This window comes from Hydra vulgaris, chromosome 07 (assembly GCF_038396675.1).
Source record: "Hydra vulgaris chromosome 07, alternate assembly HydraT2T_AEP".
Lineage (NCBI taxonomy): Eukaryota > Metazoa > Cnidaria > Hydrozoa > Anthoathecata > Hydridae > Hydra > Hydra vulgaris.
Genome location: NC_088926.1, coordinates 6566719 through 6593785, shown reverse-complemented (window position 1 = coordinate 6593785; position 27067 = coordinate 6566719). Strand labels below are relative to the sequence as shown.

The 27067-nt window shown below is 27.6% G+C and overlaps 2 protein-coding genes across 4 annotated transcripts in view; one reads left to right on the top strand and one right to left on the bottom strand.

Annotated features, from left to right (window-relative positions):
- LOC136082267 (mucin-2-like) overlaps positions 1-26530 on the bottom strand; it is a 43359-nt gene extending 16829 nt beyond the window's left edge. The window contains exons 1-5 of one of the 3 annotated variants that reach the window (XM_065800891.1): positions 26339-26530; positions 22953-23026; positions 9456-9617; positions 9032-9196; positions 1189-1304 (exon numbers count right to left, since the gene is read on the bottom strand). In XM_065800891.1, coding sequence (XP_065656963.1) covers positions 1189-1304; positions 9032-9196; positions 9456-9617; positions 22953-23019 — 510 coding nt within the window. In that variant the 5' untranslated portion in view covers positions 23020-23026; positions 26339-26530. Of the gene's footprint in view, positions 1-1188; positions 1305-9031; positions 9197-9455; positions 9618-14503; positions 14909-22952; positions 23027-26338 lie in introns of those variants that run through there. The other 2 variants (XM_065800893.1, XM_065800892.1) reach the window with 2 other exon arrangements.
- Positions 13329-14409, top strand: LOC136082188 (uncharacterized). Its single transcript, XM_065800704.1, has 2 exons — positions 13329-13865; positions 13989-14409. Exons 1-2 carry the CDS (start codon positions 13372-13374, stop codon positions 14407-14409), a joined length of 915 nt encoding a protein of 304 aa, XP_065656776.1. The 5' UTR covers positions 13329-13371.
- Positions 26531-27067: the final 537 nt, after the last annotated feature.

Sequence of the window (27067 nt, the reverse complement as noted above, 5' to 3'; positions counted from 1 at the left end):
GTTAACTTTAAAAAATTTAACTGTCTTTAATTTAAAGACAGTCCTCAACCTTTTTTAATTTCTTTTACTGATTTGTCTGAACTGATAAGTTAGTAAAAGATATTTTTTTTTTCAATTTACAATATTTCATTTATCAAATTATGATATGCTAAATATAATATTATAACTTGATTATATTTATAATAATATAGTGAAAATAAAGCCAGTATAAAATTATTTATTTTTGTGTATTAAAGTTTCTTTTTTAAAAATAACCAAAAATCAAAGTTAATAAATTAATTAATACATTTTGATAGATATATAACAAAATTAAGTACATTAAGTTGTAAGTTTTTGCAAATCTAAAACTTTTAGAGTATTTTATTCATCAATTAGTCAAAACAAATTCAGTTAAAATTATATTTTATTGGTTAATAAAGTTACATATGATATACTATACTGTTACTATATACTTGATATATCATTAAAAATATACTATAATAAATATATAAAAAAATATTTGATATAATTACTTTTTTAAATTAAGCTATAAATATTTTTACTCCAAAAATATTTTGAAAATGAATTTTTCAGAATATTTTTGAAGTAAAAATATTTATCTAATTGCTAGTTGAAGACAATAATTAGAAAATGCTTAAGTTATTAGGCTTGACATAATAAACATGACATAACTGAAAACTCAATAGAAATTTTTTAAAAAGCGTTTTTGAAATTAAAAAAATTTCTAGAAAAAATGAATTCAAATATCATTTCATGGAATCAAGTACTTTGGCAATTTGAAGTATTTTGTTATATTTTCAGAGTTTTAGTAGTTTACTGTTGATAGTCCATAACTGATTGCCTTTTTTAAAATACAACACAATTTAAACTGAATTTAGAACAGTAAACAATCTTCACAACAAAATATAAACAAGGTCAAGTCATAAGTAAACACATAAATATAAATATTTTATAAATATAAGAATATATTAACAATAAATGTAAATATATTATTGGGTTGGAATATCTACTGCAATATTTCGTTTATTATTGATCTAAACTAATAAAAAAATCAAAGGAAAAAAAGTAATGAGGGAGGATGGGAGGAGAAGGGGGAGCTTGGTAAGAGTAAAGTTTCTTTTAAAAAAACTTTTACAGCATGTTTGAAAATAATAAACAACTTTAAAAATAATTTAAATTAAAACATACCCCAAACTGTGCCACACTCCCAGGTAATGATACACTGAAGTTTTGCCAAAATTTTTTATTGTATGTACTCGAGTCGGTAACATTGTATATAATTCTATTTGGCCCACAACTCAACTCTAAAAGTAAAAAGCCAGCACAAAGTTTAAATAAGTAAAAATAAATTTAAAATTTTGATAAATTACTAATAAAATTTTTTTGCATATTTTTGCAATAAACTAACTAAATTTACATTTTAAAATACATTTAGAAGTTTTTGTATAGTGTATGGAAAAATATTGATACTAATTTCTTTAGCTAATAAAATTTGAAATTTTTTAATTTTTAATGTCATTATATTATTTTCCATTTACAATAATTAATAAATATTTAATATTGATATAATTACATAAAAGCATTTTCATAACTATTTTAATATAATTTGAACAAAAAAAATTTAGCATTGAAAAAATATTTACGCATATATTTTATAATTCAGTAAATCCTTTTTTGTGATGTCACACACGCAACAAAAAACAATTAAAATTTTTATTTGTGAGAAACTAGAATGCTTTTTTTGAAAATATTTTTAGTTATAAGCAAAAAGTATTGAAGAAACAAAATGAAAATTTTTTTTATGATATTGTAATAAAATACCTGAAATAAAATTAAAAAATGTTCGGTCACACACATAACGTAGTTTTGTAGTTGATGATATGTGTGACATTGCACTGATAAGATCATTAAATTTAAAATATCAGAAAACAAATAATTGATGTAGATTAGAAATAAATTATAAATACTAAATGATAAAAAAATATTTTTTAATATAATATTTTTAACATGAATATAGTATTGATATAAATTACTTTTTTAAAAATTAATCTGAATTTCTCTATTAAATTAAACAAGAAAATAACCACATAGTAATGTTTTAAAAGCTTTTTCAGTTTGAATTTGCTTGAAAAGATGTATTTAATAATTCTATAAATTATTAATTTTAAGTCATTTGTAAATTTTAAGAGTTTCCTGTTATAAGTTTAAATTAATGTATAATAAAAATTAAAATGTCTTGAGCTGAGAGGTTGAAAAACTTTAGAGGAAAATTAAAAGCTGACGAAGAATACTGCTCAATAAATTCTAATTTAAATTTTATTGAGCAGGATTCATTTAAAGAAAAAAAATGCAAATAATCTAATAGAAAAAAAATTAAAGATCAACTAAATGAATAGATAGAATGGAAAGAAAAAAAAGCTGAGAAATATTTTTTGACAATCTTTTTGAGAGAGGCTTACTCTATTTTTCAATTAATCTTTAGAGAGATAATGCCTTTGTCTACATTTTGTAAGTTGAGGCTAAAAAATATACTTTTTTTTAGAAGAAACACCCACAGACTAGTGGAAGTGAAAACTGCATGAGAACTTTTGCTTATTACTCAAAGCAATAGGCATCAGCTATAATAGTTTTTATTAAGTGTCTTCAATAACAATCCAAAAATGGGTGTGTAGGAGAAACAATAGAGGAATTAGTAACTATCTAAATTTTAGGAACACGTTCGTATAAAAAGAGTTCAAGCAGCTGAACTTGAAAGAGCAATGGGATTGCAGGAGAAAGAGTTCTTCACGCGGATTTTGCAATGGCATGTATTTACAAATATCCAAATGAAGTACAAAGTGCAATGTGAAGTAGGAACATTGTTCAATTGTTTGCAGGTACTGTTTTAAATAACAATAATTGCAAAACATATCTTATCTGTTCAAACACTAGAGACAAGGGCAAAGACAGTGTTTACTGCTTTATTGTGTAATTATATAAGATACTTATGAAAACTGTTATAATGATACTGAAACTCTTCACTGATGGCCCTTCATTAGAATTTAAAAATAAGTTAATGATGAAATTACTCAACCAATTATTATTGCGATAAAACAATGTTTGAGTAAAAATTTTTGCAATTTTCCATGGAAAAAGGGGTTGTAGATGATGTTGGAGGAAGAGCCAAGTCTTTTGTTTGAATGAAATGTATGAGTAAGAATGAGAAAGTTTGTGTACTAACTTTTATGGATTTTTTTAATGTTCTCAATGAAGAAATCATTAGTAAAATAGACAACAAAAAACCTTGGTCAGACGTCAAAAAAACACCGGGAATATGTAAAATTCATCATATTAATGCTTGCAATGGATGCTTGTCATTTTTCAAAACATATGACTCAAAGTCATCTGATTTTCAAATAAACTATATTAATGACATGCAAGCTTCTTAAATATTTTTCCAATTTTCCAAAAATGGCTTTTATGATTGGTGCCTTGTGCAGAACAATGAAACTATGAACCCTGATAAAATAATGCTTAAAAAGTTGAAACTTGAAAAAAACTATAAAACAAAAGTGCTACTCAGTTTTACTTTATTTCAGTTCAGTTAAAATATCAAAAATTAAAAAAAATTGTTTTAAATCTACTTAGTTATTAAAAGTTTGTGCTGTGTCACACACATAACAAAATTTGTCACACACGTAACACTAAAGTTTATCATTTATTTTTATGAAGTTAGTGAAACTTTAAAATTAAAAGAATTTTTTATAAACATCAACATGTTGTCATATCAACATGTTGTTATATCAACATGTTGTCATATCAACATGTTGCCATGTCAACATGTTGTCTGCAACATAAAAAAAAATCATCAAACTAATCATATCCAATTAGCAGAAAACTTTAATCAAAGTTTAAAAGTTAATAGTTTTGTACGCGTCACACATGTAATGCAACTAAATAGTTCTTTTACTAGTATGTGCAATAAACATATTATTAGGAGAAATATTATTTTATATCAGACACATTTGATACTATAATGTTTGCAATATATATCTTGCATATCTGTTGTACACTATTTTTTATGGCCCATTTTTATTTGAAAATATTTGTACCAGTCACACACGTAACACGAGAATTGCCCATTATCAACAGATAAAATAACAAAAATTATCCGTGTTATCTTTTGATTAGATAATTACTTTTGAATGAAATCTAATAGAAATTTAGATTCTTTACATCACATAATAATCAGAAGATGAGGCCAGAAATAAACATAACCTATTTAAAAATTTAGATGGACACAAATGACACTTTCTTGAACAAACTATAAATTATTTAGATTGAAGTTATTACATAGATCCAGGTACTAACATTCACTACTAAGATCCAGAAAATTAGTTGTAAACAAAACTAGGCATCAAAATTTTGTACTTAAAATTATAAAGAATCCTGAGTTGTTAGATTTATTAAAAAGTGCAAGTTATGTATAATCTTTCCCTGATTTTTTTTTGTGATGGCCCTAACATAAAAATCTTTTGTCATCCTGCTGACAAATGTGCTTCTTATGTAACTTCTTGAATTCAGGCTGGCATGGAATCTTTTATTCTCTCTTGACGATTCCAAGTTAAGCCTCACTCTTCTCCATGATTTTTCTCTCATTTTGCTGCTGTAATTTCTAATCGTAACCACTACCTCCATATTTACCGCCAAAACTCTAAAATTCTCCAGAAAACAGAAGGCGGTTTACTATTGCTAGTAACCTATGTAAAAGGATTTTGTCTAGCACCAAACCCCGCTACTCTCAGGTCACAAAATTTCATATTTTATCTAAAAAATTAGGCTTCAGAGACTCTTTAACAGTGTTAATAATAAAAGCAAATCTGCACTTTCTCTTCTCTTGCATGGTTTAGATTTTACTACCTCACCTAAAGACAAAGCTGAATTGTTTGCTAAGAACTTCTCATCAATATCATCTCTTGATTCTTCTAGTTGCATTCTACCTGACAGAAAGTTTGATCCATTGCTTGACATTTGTATCACTCCAGCTTCTGTATTTAAAGTGATTTCCTGCTCAGACTCTTCTACAGCTTGTGGTTTAGACAACATACCTATTAGAGATTTGCAGAAATGTTCTTTGGAGCTGTCATCTATACTTTTAAAATTATTTAACAAGTGCTTATCAGAGTTTTGTTTTTTACCCTGCTGGAAAGTGGCATCTGTTATCCCTATTTTTAAAAACTCTGGAGAGTGATCTGACTTATCTAACTAATATCCAATTAGTCTTCTTCCTATCATATGCAAGATATTTGAGTCTTTAATTAACAAACACTTTATCTCTTATCTTGAATCTAATAAATTACTTTCTGATCATCAATATGGATTTTGATCTTCTTGCTCTACTACTGATTCATTTAAAACCCATAGGTTTTATTGTGCATTAGATAAATGTGGAGAGGTTAAGGCTATCGCTCTCGACATTACTAAAACCTTTGAAAAAGCTTGGCATGCTGTTTTTCTCCATAAACTCTTTCCTTACGGTGTATCAGTTAACATCTTTAAGATTATTGAATCCTTCCTAATCAAACGTAATATAAAAGTTGTCCTCCATGAACAGAACTCTTCTTCACTTCCTGTAACTTCAGGGGTTCCTCAAGGTTCTATCCTTAGCCCTATACTTTTTTAAATTCACTTTAACAAAATTCCAAGAAATTCTCACAAATGGTAGTATAATTGTTCACTGATGATACTCCCATTTATTCTTGTCTAGATAAGAAGCCAACACAATCTGATTGATTGGAAGGGGTATTTGAGCTTAAAAAGGATCTCACTTCTGCTACAGCAGAGAGCTCTAAGTGGCTGGTGAACTTTAACTTAGGTAAAGCTCATATTTTTACAGCTAATTGCAACAATCTAAATCTTCCTATACTTATAAATGGTAATGTACTCAACGAGTCATCTATTTGATTTACTCTTACTTCCAATCTTTCTTGGAAATCATATATCAAATCCATTGCAAAATTAGCATCTGCTAAGGTTGGATCTCTTTTTCATGCTCGTCACTTTCTTACTCTGGATTCTATTCTTTATCTCTATAAATTCTTTTTAGCCTTGTTTTTTTCTTTGAACATCAGTTCTTTGTGAATTGCTCTTTATCTTGTTTTCCGGATTAATATAATTTGCAATCTTTTAAGTTATCTGTTAATCATTACCTTGCTTTATAAAATTCATCTTTTTTCTTCCAGTAACTTCCAACTCTAATAGTGGTTGCTTGCAGCCTTGTTGGAAGTGAAGATATTGAAAATAAAGCGTTATCATGAGGTTTTAATTGAATAATTGTGATTAATTGAATAACTTGTATTTACCAAATTCAAATAGTGATTTTTTTATTTTATTGTAAAATATAAAATTTAAAAATTCTCTATTACAAAAAAGTACAGGAATATTTTGTTATAAAATTTTATAATATAATTTATATTTTTTGAATAATATAATAAATAATATAACTTTTTTTAGAAAGTCATATGTAATATAATAATACTTCACACATTTGGGGAAAATGTTGACACTGCTATAAGAAGAATATTTTTGAAATGGTTACTTCAGTTTTTTCATTTTTAATGGGAATTTTTAAAAGTGTTTATTTCTGCTTTTTTGTATTTTTAATGGGGATTTATGAAAGTGTTTATTTCTGTTTTTTTTTTTTGAATTTTTCATGGAGATTTTAATTTTTCAAGAAAAACTTATTTTCATGTTTACATATAGATATTAGTTCAGATTTTTATTTGATAAACATTCTTGTTTTGCATCTGCAGTTATTAAAAACTTTTCTTGTAGGCATACGTATTTTAGAAATACCATTATATCATGGCAATGTTGGACCAATCCAATACAAAATCATCAAACATTTTTATCTTTTTATTTTCACTTTGACAGCATGTCTTTTGAACACTTTTTATTTCTAAAGAAATGGTCACGATTGGCAAAACATTTTTCCATTCCTGATAATATTAGATATTGTTTATTCCATTACATATCTAAAATTAACATTTGTTGTTAATTTTAGATATGTAATAAACAATTACCATTGATTGGAAAATTGTTTTTTTGTTTACAATTGCAATTTTGAGTTATTTTTCATTAAGAATGATATTTTTATATAACAATGCGTTATTGCGGCTTTTAACAACTCTTTCCACATTTTTGTGAAACTGTAACAAACTTTTTTATAGACATAAAACACATCTTTTTTCACTGCTTTTTTATACACAAATGCTGATTTTAACTAAAGGTAATATTTGTTTTATAAGTTCATTACAAAATAAGTTTATTATAATTATTTTTTTGGTTAAATATTTTATGTAATTTATCAAAGAGTAAAAAGTGCTTATATTAGAACCATTTTTGCAACTGAAACAAGCTTGTGCTATCTGCAAAAATTATGGTCTTTAAACTGGACACTTTGTGAAGATCATTTATGTTAATTATGAAAAGAAGTGGTCAAAGTATGGATCCTTGTGTGACATATGTTATGTTCACTATTGCTTGTGATAGGGAACCTTTGTTAAAAAGCAATGTATTTCGGAGCGATTACTTTAGAACCAATCTAGAATTTTACTTGTTAATGAAATATTTCCTCTGTGAAAATCTTCCTGAACCCTCAAACTCTGCTCAGATTTTTTCTACTGATCATAAATGCCAGTGCTGGATTAAGGGGGGCCCCAAAATAGTTTTGAGAACCTTTTTCTTATATATAGTCATTTTTTATGCTGTGGCACACAAAGAAAGCCTCCAAAATGAAATATACCCGGGCACCGAACAGTCTTAATCCGCCACTGATAGAAACCATTTTTAAAATGAGTAAAGGTAGCCTCTATTTATTATGCTTGCCCTACTCATACTACTGATTCCATTCTCTATTTCTATAAATCTCTTATTTGTCAATGAAAAAATTGATAAAATAACTTAAAAATAAATATATAAATTAGATAAATAAATACAAAATAGATTGACATTAAAAATAATCTAAATTATTTATGTCTTCATTGATTTAAAACTAATATGAACTAATATGAATGGAACTTATTTCTTTGTTTAAAATAAATAAAAATGAAAGCTTCCTTTTTAAATCTGTCACTTTTCTGCTTCCAGTTTTTTCATTGTAATAAAGTCCTAATGCTGAGAGTTGATGTTATGCTTAAAGCATAATGCTTTATGCAGAAAAATCTTTCCACAAAATATATTATTATTATTTTTATTACTATTATCATTACTATTATTATTATTACTACTATTTATTATTTTATAAGATTTAAAAATTGGATTTGTATAAACATAAACAAACATAATACATTTGTATTCCAGTCAACCTGTCATACAAATATATTATGTATGTGATATATTTACTAATCTTTAATCATAAATGATTATTTCTTCTACTTATTTCTTTTATGTAATTCTCTAATTTGTTTTTAAAATTACTCAGGGATGATGCATTTACAATATCATCTGGGAGGGAGCTCTGTTTGAATTATATAACAATGATACATATTAACATATGTTAATATGTATCATTGTTATATAATTCAAACAGAGTTTGAATTATATAACAATGATACAAATCAAGCTTCATTTTATTTACCTGAAAAATTCCATTATATTTTTAAAATTAAATACTTTATGCTTCAATACAATTTATCAAAAAAGATCAAAAAAGGAAACTGTCTTTGCATTCATAACTCCATTAAATGCATTTATTTTGATATGTCACGTGCAGCTTATATAATATAATACTTCTTTTTAAATATTTTATAAAGTAATTATAAAAGAAACTAAAAAAATTCATATCTAAATCTAAAAACATAATCATAATGTACATAAAAAAACATATCAAATACTTAGTCACAAAAAATCAAATATTAAAAATATAAATAGATTAAAGTTAAAAAATATTTAGTATATATATTATTAATTACATATATGTGTGTGTGTGTAAATATATATGTACATATTGCATATATATATATGTGTATACACTTTTTTAAAAAGAACTTACGAAGATTTGTGTATACAAAATCAGGAACTTTATTTGAAACAAATTGATAGAAACTAAATGTCAATGTGACTGTTGAACCAGCAACAGCATCTGAACATGAAATTAACAAACTTGGTAATGGTTTGGGCTGGTAAAGTGATGGATTAAACGCAAGAAATGGATTTACTAAAAAACAAAAACAAATTTATATTTTGTTATGAAAATATATACTTTGCCAGATTTGTTTATACTTTCAATTATTCAGTTGCTTTAGTTGATTTTTTTTACTTTCTAAAACAGTAAAAATGGACAATCAATGTGACTAAACTGAAAAACCACATTCATCATCAGTAATAGTAGACAGTACAAGTATGTTATTGTGTATAAATAAAAAAAACATTTATCCAAAATTTGCAATGTTTTTTTCAAATTATAGATAACTTACATGGATCGTTATCACTTCCTGCAGCTGGTAAACTATAGGTGTTAGCTGGGTTCCTAATATACCAATGTGCACTATTGATGGTTGAACTTAAAGGATAGTTAAACATATCTGCACAGTTTGCATTTGATGGCTGATCAAATGTGCACAGCTTGCCAATTTTTGCTAAATAAAAAAATCTAATGTGAAAATAAAAACTTTTTAACTTTGTTTATAATTAAAAATGAGGAAATTATGGACATGTACTTATGTCTCTATGATAATAGCATACACTTTTATTGATCTCCTAATGAGGCTACATAGTTTTAACTTATCTTTTACAAATACATATGGTCTTCAAAGAAACTTTTTATCTGTAGAATCATACTCTCACAAAACTCAACAGTACAAACTCAACAAGAACTTATATCAGTACAGCATTTCTAAATTTAGCTGTTTCAACTTTTTCAATGTTGATGGCTATTAACATTTATTTCACATAAATTTTTGAATGTTTCCAAATTTGATTATCACTAACATTTACAACATACAATAACACCAACCATTAGTCACCTACAACAACTTAATAGGTGAATTGATACTTATGTATCAATTCATTTTTTGCCACTTTCCTCTATGTTCTTCATTATTCTCTTTTGTTCTAAGACTGATATAGTCCGGTAGAATTTCACCAAAAAAGGGGTCAACCTAGAAAAAATTATTATAAAGACATGTTATATATCGTTGGAAAGCTTATTATTTCCTCTTTAAAATGGGTAATTGGTATTTTTTTTTATTTTGGGGAAAAAAAGTTATGACGTCACAAAGATTAGGAGTAAAATACAAAATTTTAAACGTTGCTGATAAATTTTAAGTATGCTGTACAATAAGTTGCGTTGTAACTATAATAACACTTATATTTAAATAATATAAAAGTGTTGAGTATATATATATATTTTTTGTTACTAGAAACATGGCTTTCGGAGCCGCGGGGGCCACAGCCCCCCAAAGGACCTTTTTTGAATTTTGCAAGAGGAATTTTTTTGATTTTTTGTTTGTTTTTGTCAAATATTTTTGTTAAACTTTGTTTCTGTAAGTAAAAATGGGTAGAGGGAATAAAAATTCCTTGTTCTACATTTCGAATTTTAAAGTTATTAGAATGTAATACTCTTTTTGTATTCGAAATGTAATCGAATTTTTTTGGCAATATTTATCAAAAACTTTTTAATAAATTATTTATCTTAGTGTTTATAATTATGTAATGATTTGCTATTTTCAGATATTAATATAAATTATCTGATCTTGTAAGTGATAATAAAACTAGTTCTGAAACTGAAAAATTATGGACTTAAAAAATGAATCCTCTGTATGTGCATTGTGTGGTAAAATGAAATTAGAAGAAGATTCGTTGAGCCAAGTGGGGGCAAGATTTGGAAGGAATGTTGATAACCAAGGAGCTCTTGGAAAATTAATTGAATGTGCTTTAAAATTGGATTTAAATGTATTGGTAAATGAACTGAATAAAAAACAAGAGACAGGAGAAAAGGTTTTTATTCACTCATCGTGTCGAACTAAATTAAGAAACCAATCAAAATCAATTAAACGATCACAAGCATCGATGGAAACTCCTATTGAAAGAAAACGTTCAACTCGATCAGAACAGATTTTTTTTAATTTTAAAGAGCAATGTTTTTATTGTGGAAATATGTGCACACTTGACAGTCGCCATCCTGAGAGAAATAATTTCATAGAAGTAAGAACAAAATCATCAAAAATTTATCATGCAACTCTAGAATTATGCAACGAACGTAACGATTTTTTATCTAAAACAGTTGAAGCTAGACTTTTGAATATAAATGATCTTGTAGCTGTTGAAGCACGATATCACATCTATTGTCGTGCAAAATTTGAAAAACCTATTACTACATCAAGCTGTGGAAGACCAACATCAACAGAAAAGCTTACTGTCTTTAATGCAGCATGCATAAAACTTGAGGAAGATATTGATCTATACACAGTCTCTGAGTTTTACGAGATGATGCAAACATTAGGAGAAGAAATATATTCCCTTAAAATGACGCAAAATAAATTAAAAGAAAAATACGGAGATTCTATGCAATTAGTCTCGCGACAAGGTAAAAGTAATGTATATATACTGGACAGATTTAGACATATATTATGCAAAAACTGGTACACCAGAAAAAAACACAATGCAGAGGACGAAAAAATCAGAGTTATAACTGCAGCAGCAAAATTATTGAGTGATTGTATAAAGAATTTTGACCATGATGTAAAAACGTATCCTTTAATAGAAGATGTAACTAACAATGAAAACACCTGCATACCCTTATTGCTGAAGGTGTTTATCAGAGAACTAATTCCTGTGCCATTAAAACAAACGTCAATTTCACAAGCATTGTTTTCTGCGGTGAGGCCACAACCAATAATGCCAATGCAGTTAGGAGTAGCCGTTACCGTTGATAATGTACTTTCTTCCAAGTGGCTAAATGTTCTACTTGCTAAACTGGGTTTTGCATCAAGTTACGACGAGGTTTGTTTATTAAGTGATAATTTTATTTGTATTTGTTTTTTAAAAAAATTTTTACACATAACAATATAGAATACAAGAAAAACTAAATTTATTTAACAGGTCATTCGTTACAAGCAGAATATAGTGAAACACGATAAAATTAACGATATACTTTGCCCTGAAGGTACAACATCTATTCAGTTTGTTGGGGATAACACAGATCATGATTTAGCAACAATTGATGGTAAAAATACACATCACGGATTAGGTTCCATATCAATTGCAAATGGAAATTTTATTGAGAACTCAAATAAGAAAAGATTGCCTAGGGATAAAAAAGATTATTGGTCCAACATAAACTTTGACAACCAGATTACAATTTCTCAGTTTTACAGCTCTGACGTTCCGGTTTTATCTCAAATAAAATTTCAAGAATTTACAAAGGTATTTACTTGACTGGGGTTAAGAGGGATAGCGTTTCAAAAAATTAGTGTTTAAATTTCATGTACAGCTTTAAAATATAATAAAAACTTCTATAGATACAATTTATTTTGAGATTTTTGATGATATGAGACAATCATTAACTTTTAAGTTTCTTTTATATAAGGTTACTTTAAAGCCAAACCTTGTCGATATACTTTGGAACATGTCGCATATCTTTGAATTACAATGCCCAAGTTGGGCTGCCTACATGAGTCGTCAAGTTAATAATGTTCTTCCTATTTCTAAAGTATCCATGCTTCCAGTAATCAACTTACCGGCAACTGATTTTAATGCTTTATATTCTTTTTTAAGTTTCGTTGTAATACAATCAGAAAAGCTAAAACTTGGAATGCCATGTGTTACATTTGATCAACAGCTTTATGTGAAAGCCTATGAAATTGCGGCTTCAAAGAAAATGAAAGTTTTTATTAGAATTGGTGGATTTCATCAGCTAATGAGTTTTCTTGGAGCTATTGGAACATTGATGGAAGGAAGTGGATTAAAAACTGCTCTTGAAACTGTTTACGCTTCCGCTTCAGTCAACCACATGTTTTCTGGAAAAGCAATTTCTTGAAGTCTTCGAGGCCATATGTTTGTTGCATCTTCTATCTTATCTATATGCGGTAGTGGTGTAGTGGTAAAGCGCTCGCTTCATAAGCGAGAGGTTCCGAGTTCGAACCCCACCACGTCCCTGGTAGTACCGCGCTCAACTTGTTTCTCCGCGCAGCGGCCTTGTTCGTCAAGGTTCGTGTTTCGGAGTTATAGAGTTGGGAGAGGGTTATAAACCACTATTAAGTAGCCTCCTCATCTGTAGTGGCCTTCTCGGCCTTGAGGAGGTGAATAACAAAAAAAAAAAAAAAAAAAAAAATATTGCTGGAGGAAGTTTGGGTTGAACTAAGCGATGAAGAAAAAACTGAAATTAAATTAATGTACAGCTCAAATATGCATAACAAAAATGGCGACACTGACCTTGAAAAGAAGTTAATTCTATTATTTGAAAAAAAGCAAGAAGAATACATGGCAAAATCACGAACTGCAAAATTATGGCTAAACTATGTTCACTATATATTTATTGTACAAGAGTTTATTCGAGCGGAAAGAACTAGTAACTGGAACCTACATATTGCTACAACAAAATGTATGCTAAAACTACTTGCCTCAACAGGGCACAATAATTATACAAAATCATTACGTTTATATTTACAATCAGTGGATGAATTAGCATGCACTCACCCAGAAGTATATAAACAGTTCCTCAATGGAGAACATACAGTAAGGCGCACTTCAAAGAGTTGGTCTGGAATATGGACTGATTTATCAATAGAACAGATATTAATGAAATCGTTAAAGGGCAAAGGAGGAGTTGTTGGCAGAGGAATTACTGAAAATGTTTTACATGTTTGGACAAGTACAATGCATAGGTAAAAATAAAATTAAATATTTATTGTTTCGTTTACTTGGAATTTGCTAATAAAATAGATATTTCCAGCAAAAACTAAATGGGGCAAATATTTACAAATATAGAAATAATATTTTTTATCAAGGTGCGCTGAAATGACAGAAGCAATAAATTCATTAACCTCGCCAAGAAACTCAAGTAAAGAACACAAAGAACTTTGTGCGGGAAGGATTAGACGTGACTCTGAAGATTTTCAAAAAATTAAATCATGGTTTGATTCTCATAGCCCATTTGATGTAAGAGAACAACTTGAGGCTCTGGACTCAGGGCTTGTAGATGAGTTTAATCAGGTGACTTGTGATTGTTCGGAAAGCATTGGTGCATCAATACTGGCACAAATGAATGATATGACATACACAGAAGTATCCTTCAAAAGGAGTAATCAACTCAAAAATCTTCAAGGACTGTACTCAAATATTAAAGTCAACAATGAAAATATATCAGTTGATCCCTTGACATTGTTTTTGCGTTTATCAGTTATCATTGAGAAAAAACCAGAAAATTGAAGACTACTTTTACTATGAACTAACTTCGTTCCCTATGTCACTTTTTAAAGATGGTCTTATGCGCAGTGCTCAAAAACACAAGCTGAAAAATTACCTAACAAAGCCAGTTATATCTATGCCATTTGCTCCTTATTCTTTAAAAGTTGCCGATGGTGGCGCTCTTTTATACTGCTGCGATTGGAACAAGGGTGAAATATTTGACAATATTTTTGAAAAGTACATCCAATTTCTTAATTACCTTAAAGTTAGTGTAGTAGTATTCGATGGATATGAAAATTCTAAAAAAGACGGTTCGCGTATAAAGCGTGGATCTTTATCACAATTTGCAGTTGAAATACATAAAAGCAATCCTTGTCCGTCTGATAGAAGTAAATTTTTCTCTAACTACGCCAACAAAAAATCATTTATCCGAATTCTAGAAGTTAGATTAAGAGAAAGAGGTTTTACTGTATATGTGTGTCATTCTGACGCAGATACTACAATCGTTAAAATTGCACTTAACTTTTCCAAAACAGAGCCCGTCACAATATTTGCTGATGACAGCGATATTCTTTGCCTCTTATTACACCACTGTAAATCAGTTGAATCTTTACACAAAATATATTTAACAAGTATGACAAAAAGAGTTGATTGCCAGCGTGAATGTTATGACATTGATCAGATTATTGGCAGTACACCAGAACATGTCATTAACAATATTCTTTTTGCGCACGCATTTACAGGTTGTGTCAACATCAGCAATTCACAATTTTGGAAAGACTTCAATTTTCAGAAAGCTTGAAGCCAAAGACTTGTGCAATGCAGCAAATATTTTTTACCATGATGATAAATCGCCTGATGAGATTGGAAATGCATCAATTCGTTTCTTTCAACTGCTACATTCCTCAACATCAAATCTACAACAAATACGAAAGCTAAAGTACGAGGAAATGATAAACTCAGATCGAGCTCACATAGACCCTTCTGTTCTTCCACCATCTCCTAGAGCTGCTTACTACCATGGATTGAGAGTATATCATCAAGTGCGTATTTGGAGATGTCTAAGTGAAATTGATCTTGACCCACTTAATTGGGGATGGAAATTAAATGGCTTTATGTACTCACCAATAGCGACAGATGAAAACGCAGGTCCAGAGGATATCCTAAAGGTTGTTCGATGTGGGTGTAAAAACTCCTGTTCGAGTCGATGTTCCTGCAGAAAGATGGGACTTCACTGCACTTCATCGTGTGCTACCTGTCACGGGATTAACTGTACAAATATTGAAAAAGTTGACGAAGAAAATGAATCAGCCCATGACCGTCACTTCTCAGATGTTTTTACATAAATTTTAATTTAATCAGAATAAGTAAGATAAACTTAATGCATAAAGATAAACTTCTTTGTAAATATTTTTTAACATGCTCTTGGTAACATTACAGAATAATTACATTTAACAGTATTTTATATATTTTGAATATATTTGTTTTGTAAACACATCTTTAAGTCAAGTTTTCAAAAAATTGGCTAAAGTAGCGTCCCCCTCTGCCTTTATACCGTACTTTTAATTATTATTATTTCGCTTTCAGTTCATTAAACCAACTAATAATACTTAGGAGTAATAAATATAAAAATATATTACATTTACTTGCTTAAATTATAAATTCTTTTAGTAAAAAAACGTCAATTTTGTTGCTTTTCTGCTAATCTTTATGACGTCACAACTTTTTTTCCCCAAAATAAAAAAAATTACCAATTACTCATTTAAAAGAGGAAAAAATAAGCTTTCCAACGATATATAACATGTCTTTATACTAATTTTTTCTAGGTTAAGACTAAATTCTACCGGACTAATATACTTTTGATGTTTTTTCTGATAGGCCAAAGTATTTTTCATTATCCATTAGCCAATATTTTTTTCTTGGTGACTAAAACTTAGAGTGAATGGTTTGGCTCTATTTTCACTAAGCCTGCTGGTACCAAAACTCACAACTTTTGTTTTTCACAATCTCTTACTCCAATAGTTAACTTTGTGACTGGTAGTTAATTTTGTTTTCCAGCAACCTTTACCTTTTACCTTCATATTTTGATTTGCATTTTGTCTTTGACCCTAGCTTGTGCTCAGTCTTCTTGTTGTTCTTTGGGTGATTCAGGCTATGCTATGCGAAGAAATATGGCATTATTTGTTTCCTACGACAACTAATATTATATCTGTTTTAGATACATACAAACTTGTTATTTGTCAGTATTGTTACTTTTATTTACAGAATCGTTGTTAAAGATATTAATTAATGATATGAATATGAATTAATAAACTTTTGTTAAAGATTGTTAAAGATATGAATTAATGACTAACTTTTATTTATGTTTCTTCATGTATTGTTGTTTGAAGTTCTTATATTTATGCACAATAAGGTGAAAACTCTAAAAAAATCTATTTTAATATTAAGATGTCCAGAACCAGCTTATATTGTAAGACCTCAGAACATCATCATCAAAAGTCCCAGTAAACCAATCACAATTCTAGTACTTAAATTACCCAAAATAAAAGTACTCAAAAAATTCAAAAATTTTTGATTGACAATTCATGATCACCCTTCTCTAAGCACAAGACATCAAAAATTGATTCTTCCTACATTGAACATAAACTGTTAGAAGAGTGGTCAAACCTTATTAGTCCATGGGCATTATTCAAGCAATGTATAGACATCCAATAAGATAAATAAACAACACAGTTGTCCCAGTGCTATGAAGATAAGTTCATAAACCAACTCCTGAAAAAGAACTCTAGGATAATAAAAGAAAACAATGAGGTGCTTTTAAAAGCAATGAAAAAACTGGTTATTTTACCATTGGAAACTAGTGCAAAAAAAAGATAATCTTCGTCAAATGAGACAGAGACATAGTAAAAATACCTGGTCACATAGTAAAAATATCTGGTCACAAAATAAAGGAAAAAGCTGCTACTTGTAACACACTGCAAAGTCATTGTCACGAGCAACAACTATTCATTTAATGTCGTATATATTGTTCAGGGGCGGATTCAGCTATTTTTAGTGTTTGAGGTAGCTAACTTCCAGACATAGAACAAACTCCAAACATTTCTGTGTTTATACTTATGTCAAATAAGGATGCTTTGCAAAAAATTGCAATGATTGGAGCCTGGGAACAAAAAAGCTCTAAAATTTTGGCCACAATTGCCCCAAATGTGAGAGCAACAAGTTGACAATATATTTTTTTTATTATTTATAACTAAAGTTTTATTTATCAATAAATTTTAAGTTTCATACAATAATCTTTTAATATTCAAAAGTTATGACCATATAAAATTTGTAACCACCTCAAATTGAGGGGCATTTAAATTTCATATGGTCATAATTTTTGAACGCTGAGAGGTTACTCTATGAAATTTAAAATTTATCGATGAATATAACTTAAGTAGAGAATAGTAAAAAAAAAATTTTTTTCAACTTTTTGCTCTCATGTTTGGGGTAGTTGTGGCCAAAATTTTAGGGTTTTTAACACCCAGGCTCTAATCATCGCAATTTTTTACAAAACATCCTTATTTGGCATAAGTAGAAACACATAAATGTTTGGAGTTTGAGTATGTCTGGAAGTTAGTTATCTTGAGTAACAAAAAAGCTAGATCCGCCCCTGTTGTTGCACGACTATTAGATAGTGACATCTGGAAAGATGTACTTAAATTTTTAAATACAGCCTTAATAATAGATAAAACTACTTTTATCACAGGAAAAAAGGTGGTAATAGATTTTAGTTAAACCAAGTGTATCACCTTTAAGGAAATAAAACAAGAGCAACACTCATTGTAATAAAGAGACTGTTATTAAAGTCAAATGCTGCGTTTGTTCAAAGCCTCACAGTTATTTATAGAATCGTTTAAAAGATGGAACACAAAATCTGATATAAACTGTCTAGGGTAATTCCGTGTCAAATGACCCAGGTCTTGTCACCATACATCTCAGATTTTGCTGATTTTTATACAGTTGAGAGTGCTTAGTAAAATAAGAATTCCTTGAAAATTTTAACCTCTGGCTTCAAGAAGATCCTGAAAGTTTTAGTTTTAGCAGATATTGACCACGCCCCTCTTGTCTCCTCAAAATTGCAACATTTATTTGGAGGTTTTAAGTCACATAACTTTAAAAATATTTGATCTTTTTTACTTTAAATTTTGTAACTGGGTATTTTTGGGGGTGACAAATCCAATGAAATGATCAGAACTTTAAAAAATTATTATTAGGTACCTGTTATTATCAATTTAAATAAATTTAGGCAACTTTTTATATACCTTTTTTTAATGCTCAAGAAACCCATGCGGCCTTGATGATATCAAAAAAAAAGTATTACACATTCTATATTCATTGATCTTTCAAAAAATATAAAGATTTTGATCTGCAATTATATGGGTTTCTATATATGGATAACAGGGCAAGGACCCCACTTTTTTGTAGTGGAATATTGCAATTGATTCATCACCATCTTCCAGACCAGCTCGAGCTCTGACAATTTGGCATTTCTGTAGTGCCAATGAATGTGCAATTAAAATTGTATTCAAGGCCCCAAGACATTAAGACATTACTTTTTTGAAGTGGAATCTTGAAATTTTTTCACTACTTTCCAGACAAACTGAAGCTCTAAAAATGTCAGTATTTATGTAGTTCTGATGAATGCATGTTAAAACTGTTTCCAGGGCAGACAACCAGAGGTTTCCATAGCCCAGGGCGATGGGGCCATGCCCCACTTATTTTATAAGTGGGGCCAACAACTCGGCCCCCCCCCCACCTTGGTGTCTCAGCCCTGAAAACAACTTTAACATGCACGTTCATCAGCACTACAAAAATGCCAAAAGTTTCAGAGCTCAAGCTAGTCTGGAAGGTAGTGAGAAATCAATTGCAATACACTGCTACAAAAAAGTGGGGACACCGTGCTCAATTATCCATATATGGAAATCCATATACTTGTAGATCAAAATTTTTATGAAGGATCAACGAATGTCAATAAACGATGTGAAATAATTTTTTTTTTTTTGATATCATCAAGCCCACATGGGTTTCTTGAGAATTAAAATAGATATATTAAAAATTGGTATATTAAATCAGGTATATTAAAATCAGGTATATTAAAAATTGTATATTAAAAGGTATATTAAAATCAGGTATATTAAAAATTGCTTAAATTTATTCAAATTGATAAATACAAGTACTTAAAAATAATTTTTTACCTTTCTGATTATTTTATTGGATTTGCAACCCCTGAAAATAGCCAGATACAAATTTTAAGTAAAAAAATTTAATATTTTCAACTTGAAACCTCTAAATAAAGGTCAAAGTTTAGAAGGGACAAGGGGGGCCTGGCCAACATCTGTTTAAAGTAAAATGGTAATATTTCAAAATTTATTTGGAGCCAGAGGCTAATTTCAAGGAATTCTAATTTTACTAAGTACTCTCAACTGTGTAAAAATCAGCAAAATCTGTAATATAAAGTGACACTTTATATTACAGTGTATATACAATACAAATTTTACTTATATTACAGTGTATATACAATAAAAATTTCTGGGTCATTTGTTATGGAATTCCCGTTTAGACTCTGAATTCAATAAAAGAAACAATCAAAATGATATGAAATTGAATACAAGTAGAGACACTAAGACCAGTAGATCAGTGTTAAAACTGAACCTTATTAAGCAAATGATAAACCATCACAAATAAAATCAGATGTGAAAAGGTACTCTTATGAAATGAACTCTTATATGTATCCATATTGAATATATCTTTTTTTTAAATAGAAATTATATCAAAACAAATTAAATGATTAAAATTGGTGAATTGTAGCATTTCAGCCACATAAAAAAATTATATCGATGGTGTAGTTCTTCGACGTCAAGAAGGACAACAATTTAACAGAGATAAAACTGAATGTAAATTGCATTGTAATAGTATTTAGATGTGTCATATGCAAATGGATTCTATTTGTTTATTTATAGAAGCAATGATCCAACTGGGTATCATACTATGTTATTATCCAAAAAGAAGAAATCCACCAAGTCCACTTACATTAAACACTTGTCCTCATCAGATTCTACCTGATATAAATGGTTCATGATATAAATTAACATTTTAATTTAGGATCCAGTTACAAAATTTCAATCCAGTTACGGGATTTACTCCAGCTGCCATACCAATGCATTATCAAGACCAAGTGGAGTACGATTTAATTATAATTCTAGGAAAGTTGAGCAACCAATGAATAAACAGAGCTGGACGGAAGCGCGCCTTTATCCGCTACTCCGCAAAATATTGGAAAAGCTGCATACAAAATGTTTCAACGTATTCACAAAGCCGGCGCGAAGGAGGGGGTGTGTGGTTCAGGGTGTGACATCCCCCTCCCCATTCAGTGAATACTTACACCATTAGTCGGCAAATTGTACCATCAGTCGGCAAGTTTGAGCTTCTTTTATATAAATGTTGGCAAAATTGGAATTATTAAATAAACTATTTATCTCTGGTCGGCAAATGAGTTAGTTTTAGGACCTGCTAATAAGCTAAGCCAATAACATGATGAGACAACTTTAGAAAATTTTGAAAACAAATTGTCATAATTGCTACTTATAGTTACAATAAAAAACAAAATAAAAAAGAGAAGTGTTTTTCAAAAAGTGTTTTTCATGTTGTGAAGCAGATTTAAAAATTTCTTAAAATTTTTAAATCTGCTTCACAACATGTTACCATAATATTATCCATGACAATTGCCTAAATAAGACAAAAAATTTTACCCATTAATTATAAAATAATTTAACTTTTTTTGAAAATTTCAAAAATTTCCAAAATCACTCTCAAAATATTATATTCCGCTTATATTCTTCCCGAATATAAGCGGAATGAATAAACAAATTTTTTTACACACTATATAAAATTTAAATTGATTGAAAGATTATAACTTTAATTTAACAACCTTTTAACGTTTAAATTCTTAACCATGTAAATATCCACTTTAGAATAATAAAGCATGGGCATGAAATAAGAATAAAAACGTCATTTAAAAATAATACAAGGGGAAGGTTGCGTATGTGGAGCATGTTAACAGTGAATTGTTTTTTTGCAGCCGAAATATTATAATATTTATATTTATTTTTGTAGATTATCATAATTTAGTCTTTCCTCTTATAGAATATAAATGAATAGTTCATTAAAAAAAAAATCTTTACACCAAAAATTGCGTTATTTTTCAACACACCCAATCATCTCATATTAGGAAATCAGTTTTCTAAGATAAACTTTTTTTAATGGAACTCAAAAAAACTCAAAATAACGAAAAAATAATCACAAAAAAAAATTAAATAAAGCTGTTCTTCAAGGACTATACTTAAGTAAAAAGTAATTATCTCAACCATAAAAATAAAAAACAATAATAAATCCTTCCTATCTCTAAAAAAGTTAACGATACTATTTTTTGAAAAAACTTTCACTCTTGAAATGCCAAAATAAAGCTCCGCGGAGAATAACTTTAGAAAAACGCGCTTTTTTTAATAAAAAGCTGCATCTCATTTGACGTCTAAAAACGTATCATAATTTAAATAGTATGACAACAGCTTATGTATTATCTCAAATAACCCATTAATTAGCAGCAGATAAGCATAAAATATTGAGAATGTAATAAATTTTTGATGATATTGTTTCGTTCGGACATGATTACAAAATATTGAAAATAAAAAATTATAACGGGGATGGTAAATTTTTTAACAGCAAAACAATCAAACAATAACTATGCAACCAAGACATTAAAATAAATAACACCGTCGAACTTGTATGAATATTCTTAACCAAAAAAGTTCGCGAAAAAATCATTAGTCTACCCGTAAAACAGGTTATACCATCTTAGAAACCTGCTCATCTTACGCAACATTCCCCTATTTGCTATTTACTAATGACAAGAAGTTAAAAAACATTTTATTTCAATCATAAGTTTTTTTTTAGAATGAAAAACAAATAATAATATACTTTACTCAATCACGGATTTAAAAAACCCATTATTAAATCAAAAAGGCTAAAAGTGCTATTCATCAATTAAACACTAAATACTTGATGAAAAATTTTTTTCAACATCATGCAAACGTCGAACTCGTACCAGTTAGAGGTGAAATGTAAATGCACACAATTTTCATGTAGCCAATCGTTACACGTAAAGCACCGAATCCAGTCTTTACCAAAGTTTTCTCCACATATTTACATTTAGTTTTGTTTTCAGAAATACCACAGTTTATTTGTTAATATAGTTTATATATGTTTTTATATTCAGTTAATGTATTTGCATGTCATCTAAGATGCAAGATTTGTTAAAATTTTACTAAAATTTTTCACATAAATTATTTAAAAATTAGTTTAATATCTTTAATTTTTATTTTATTATTCAATAAAAAATCTTTGATATATAAATTTTATTGCTCTTATTTTTTATATATATATATATATATATATATATATATATATATATATATATATATATATATATATATATATATATATATAACAAAATTAAAAAATCATACCATATCCATAGGGAAAAACCAAAAAGAATATGCCACAAAGTAGAGATATTTTCAAGTTGGTCGTCATTTCTGTTCTAAAAATAAAGTCTGATATCTTATATAAATATTCTAAGAGATGTAAGTTGTACAATCTCTCTCTCTCTCTCTCTCTCTCTCTCTCTCTCTCTCTCTCTCTATATATATATATATATATATATATATATATATATATATATATATATATATATATATATATATATATATATATATATATATATATATATATATAAATATGTATATATATATAGATATATATATATATACATATATATATATATATATACACTGTCAATATAACCAACAACACCACCAATACCGTCTGGGCTAACGTAACCACAACACTTGTTGTTTAACCTTATAAATACAGCATCATACAAAAGCTTATCAAAATGGGCTCACAACCTGCCTTTGCTCAACATATTAATGCTCGATGAGTTCGCTATCGGATTAAAAACAACCTCCTAAAACGCCGACTCGGATATTATATTTGTTGCAAAGATATGGTTAAATGAGTTCTCTTAAACTCGCAGGATTGCCTGCATTGACAAGATTAGAGCATTCTTAGAGGCGTGGCTTTATACATTAAAAAAATTATTTCATCATTTTATATGTTTTTAAAAAAAAATTCAGCTTGGTAAATTAGATTCTTATTTTAGAATTATTGAAATATTTTTTCATGTTTAAAATAAAATAATTCAGCTTGGCAAATTTCTCTCTTTTTGTATTTTTTTTTTTTTTAGTATTTTTTCTTCATTATTTCAGTGTATTCTGTAAAAAATTTAACAACTTAATTCAATAAAACTTACGGTAAAAATTTTTTTGCCGTAAAAATCCACAAACCGTCAAAACCTACAAACCCGACCGTGTAATTATAGTAGTCCAGATGCATTGAAAATTGCAAAATAATTTCATAAAATAATGATTCATGACATAAAATGATATAGTGCAGATTGTAAATTTAAAGTTTAAATTCTGCAATATATCTCCTCCTCTATGCTTCATATCTACCATATCATTATCAAAATCTCAATAAAAAATGGCCTGAGAAAAGTTTATATTATTTTTTCAGTAAGAATTATGTTAACTATTCTTTTTCTTTTAGTTTTTTATATCTTATATAACATAAATAAAATAAAAAATATATACAATATATATATATATATATATATATATATATATATATATATATATATATATATATATATATATATATATATATATATATATATATATATATATATATATATATATATATATATATATATATATATATATATATATATATATATATATATATATATATATATATATATATATATATATATATATATATATATATATATATATATATATATATATATATATATATATATATATATATATATATATATATATATATATACTGATATGATATACTATATTTTATTTCTATGTATACGAAAAAAATGTTAACTCATATCTTTGAATATTTCATCTTTTATATCATTTTTTACCGAAACATATAAAATCTCAAACCAAGTGGGTTATGTTTATATGGAACAAAAATTTGACGATAAACAACAAATCGTTTCAAAGTTAGTTTCATTTTTAAAACTCCTAATCGGGACGGAAAAGCGGATCCAGGATTTTTTAGCATTTGAGTTAAGTAAAAGGTAAGTTCTAAATTCCAAAACTTTGTATGTTCATAGTAATTTCACATGAAGGTATTTTGCTAAAAATTGCGCTAATTAGAGTATGGGAACAAAATTACCTTTAAAAGTAGGCTTTAACAAAAAATCCTGGATCCGCTCTCCGCCCCGATTAGGAGTTAAAAAAATGAAAACTAACTCGTCTGAATTAAAAATTTTTTTTTTAAAATATAACTATTCTTTCCTTAAATAATACTTATAAATTAATACTTATAAATATAAAATTAAAAAATCATAAAGCACTTAAAAGTTACTGAGTTAATTATTATTATTGTTTACAACCTCAAAACTTCACTCAATTAACCTAAATTAAAAAAAACACCTTGCTTCACCTCTGTATATCTTATTTTGGTGTTGTTTTTTTAAATTTTAGTTTGTGTGTTTTAAATGAGTACAATAAAAATTTTACCACAATAACATTGTTTTGTTATGATGGTAAATGTATAAAAATATTTACCTATTAATATATATATACATATATATATATATATATATATATATATATATATATATATATATATATATATATATATATATATATATTTATATTTATATTAGAGATTGTATCAAAATGATGTCATGACATGAATGTGAGTTTCTAACCCATCAATATTAATTTTAGATATTCTTGATTTTCAATTTATATCTTGAGTTATATTTAGTTTTAGTTTAGTTTAGCATTTGGCGAATTATCAGCTTATCATTTTTCAAATTGATCTGTCCTTGTTGGTAAATACAAAAGATATCTTTGTGAGGATTTGTATTGTAACTCAGTAACCATATAAAAAAACTTTATTTGATATTGTTAAAAATTTACCGCTATTATTGTATTATTTGTTTCAATTTTATAACAAATATAATTAGTTATATATTTTAACAATCTTTATATTAACAATCAATATTTTAACAATCTTTTTTCTTACTGTTATAAACCCGTAAATCGTTAAAGTCATATTTTATATAAAAAAATGCAACGCTAAAATATATGATCAGATAACTGTTACGTTTTAATAAAAGTGAAAAACATTACAAGTGATTGAATAAACTGAGTGTGTTTGTGATTGAATAAACTGTCTTTACATTACAACACTCATACATATATCAATTTATCGCGTTTATCATGATGCAATAATTGGAGATTACATCTCAGAATATTACACCAAGAACTACGAATATATTTATATTATCTAAGAACCCTCAAGAATCATCGAGAACATCATAACATCTAATTTTAATTTTTAACAATATTTTATTAATCATTATTGTATTATAAACCTCTAATGTTTGTAACATCATTGTCAATTACAATAAATGTAATTATGGTAACCTTAATAATAACATTGTTTCCATATAAACTTTTTATCCAATATAATTTCATATTTTAAAACTTTGCACAATATTTTGGTTTTACAAATAAGAAATTATTACATATAAAAAAAAAGATAGTAACGTAAAACGTTACAAATAAAAACATTGTTAATTTAGATAATAAAATTGTTAAAAGTAAATTACGTAAATTAAAAGTAATAAATAATTTTTTTTTTTAATGTATACATACATATATAGCGTTTTTTTTTAAAGAATATTTTATATTGACGCTTAAAAATAAAAAATTAAACTAAAGTTTCAATGTAATGAGAATTTTTCATGTTAAATTACCTGTTATATTTACTAAATATTGTTTTTCGTTAGTCGATTGTTTGCTGCAAATTCGATAAAATGCACTAGTTTAAATAGCGCTCACTAAACTTTATGAGATGACTCAGTAATATGTTATCCGAAATAAAAAAAAACAATTGATTAAGTATTATTGAGGCCCACTAACTATATGATTTGAATTATGGCTGAATTAATAAGGGGATTTGAAAATAATGCAAAGATTGTTTAAATCTATTATTTACACTTAAGCCTATTGCTATATTTGAAAACATAAAAATGAGTCATAGGGCATTTCGTTATTAATCTTTTTTCTAATAATATTTTTGCATAATTTTTTTAAATAATCTCTTTGTAACATCTCTCTGTATAATATTTTCTGACAGAAGTTGATAAACAAATTTATATATAGCTTACCAAAATAAGTTTAAAACGTTTTAAGATTTTAAAATTTATCAATTTTGTGGCAATCTCTATTCAATTAACTTATTTTGATGATTGTCAAAACGACTAAGTAAATATCCGTTGTATTATTGCTTAGGCTAGTTCTGTGACCGTAATAACTGAGTAAACTAAATTTCATTACCACTAAGCCCACAATTTGAAAGTTATCAATATGATATGTATGGTAACAGTTAAAAAATTATCTAAATGTCTTCCATACAAAACTGAAAGTATAATATCATCAAATTTTATAATAAAAATTTACTAGATCAATTTAATTTTTACGGT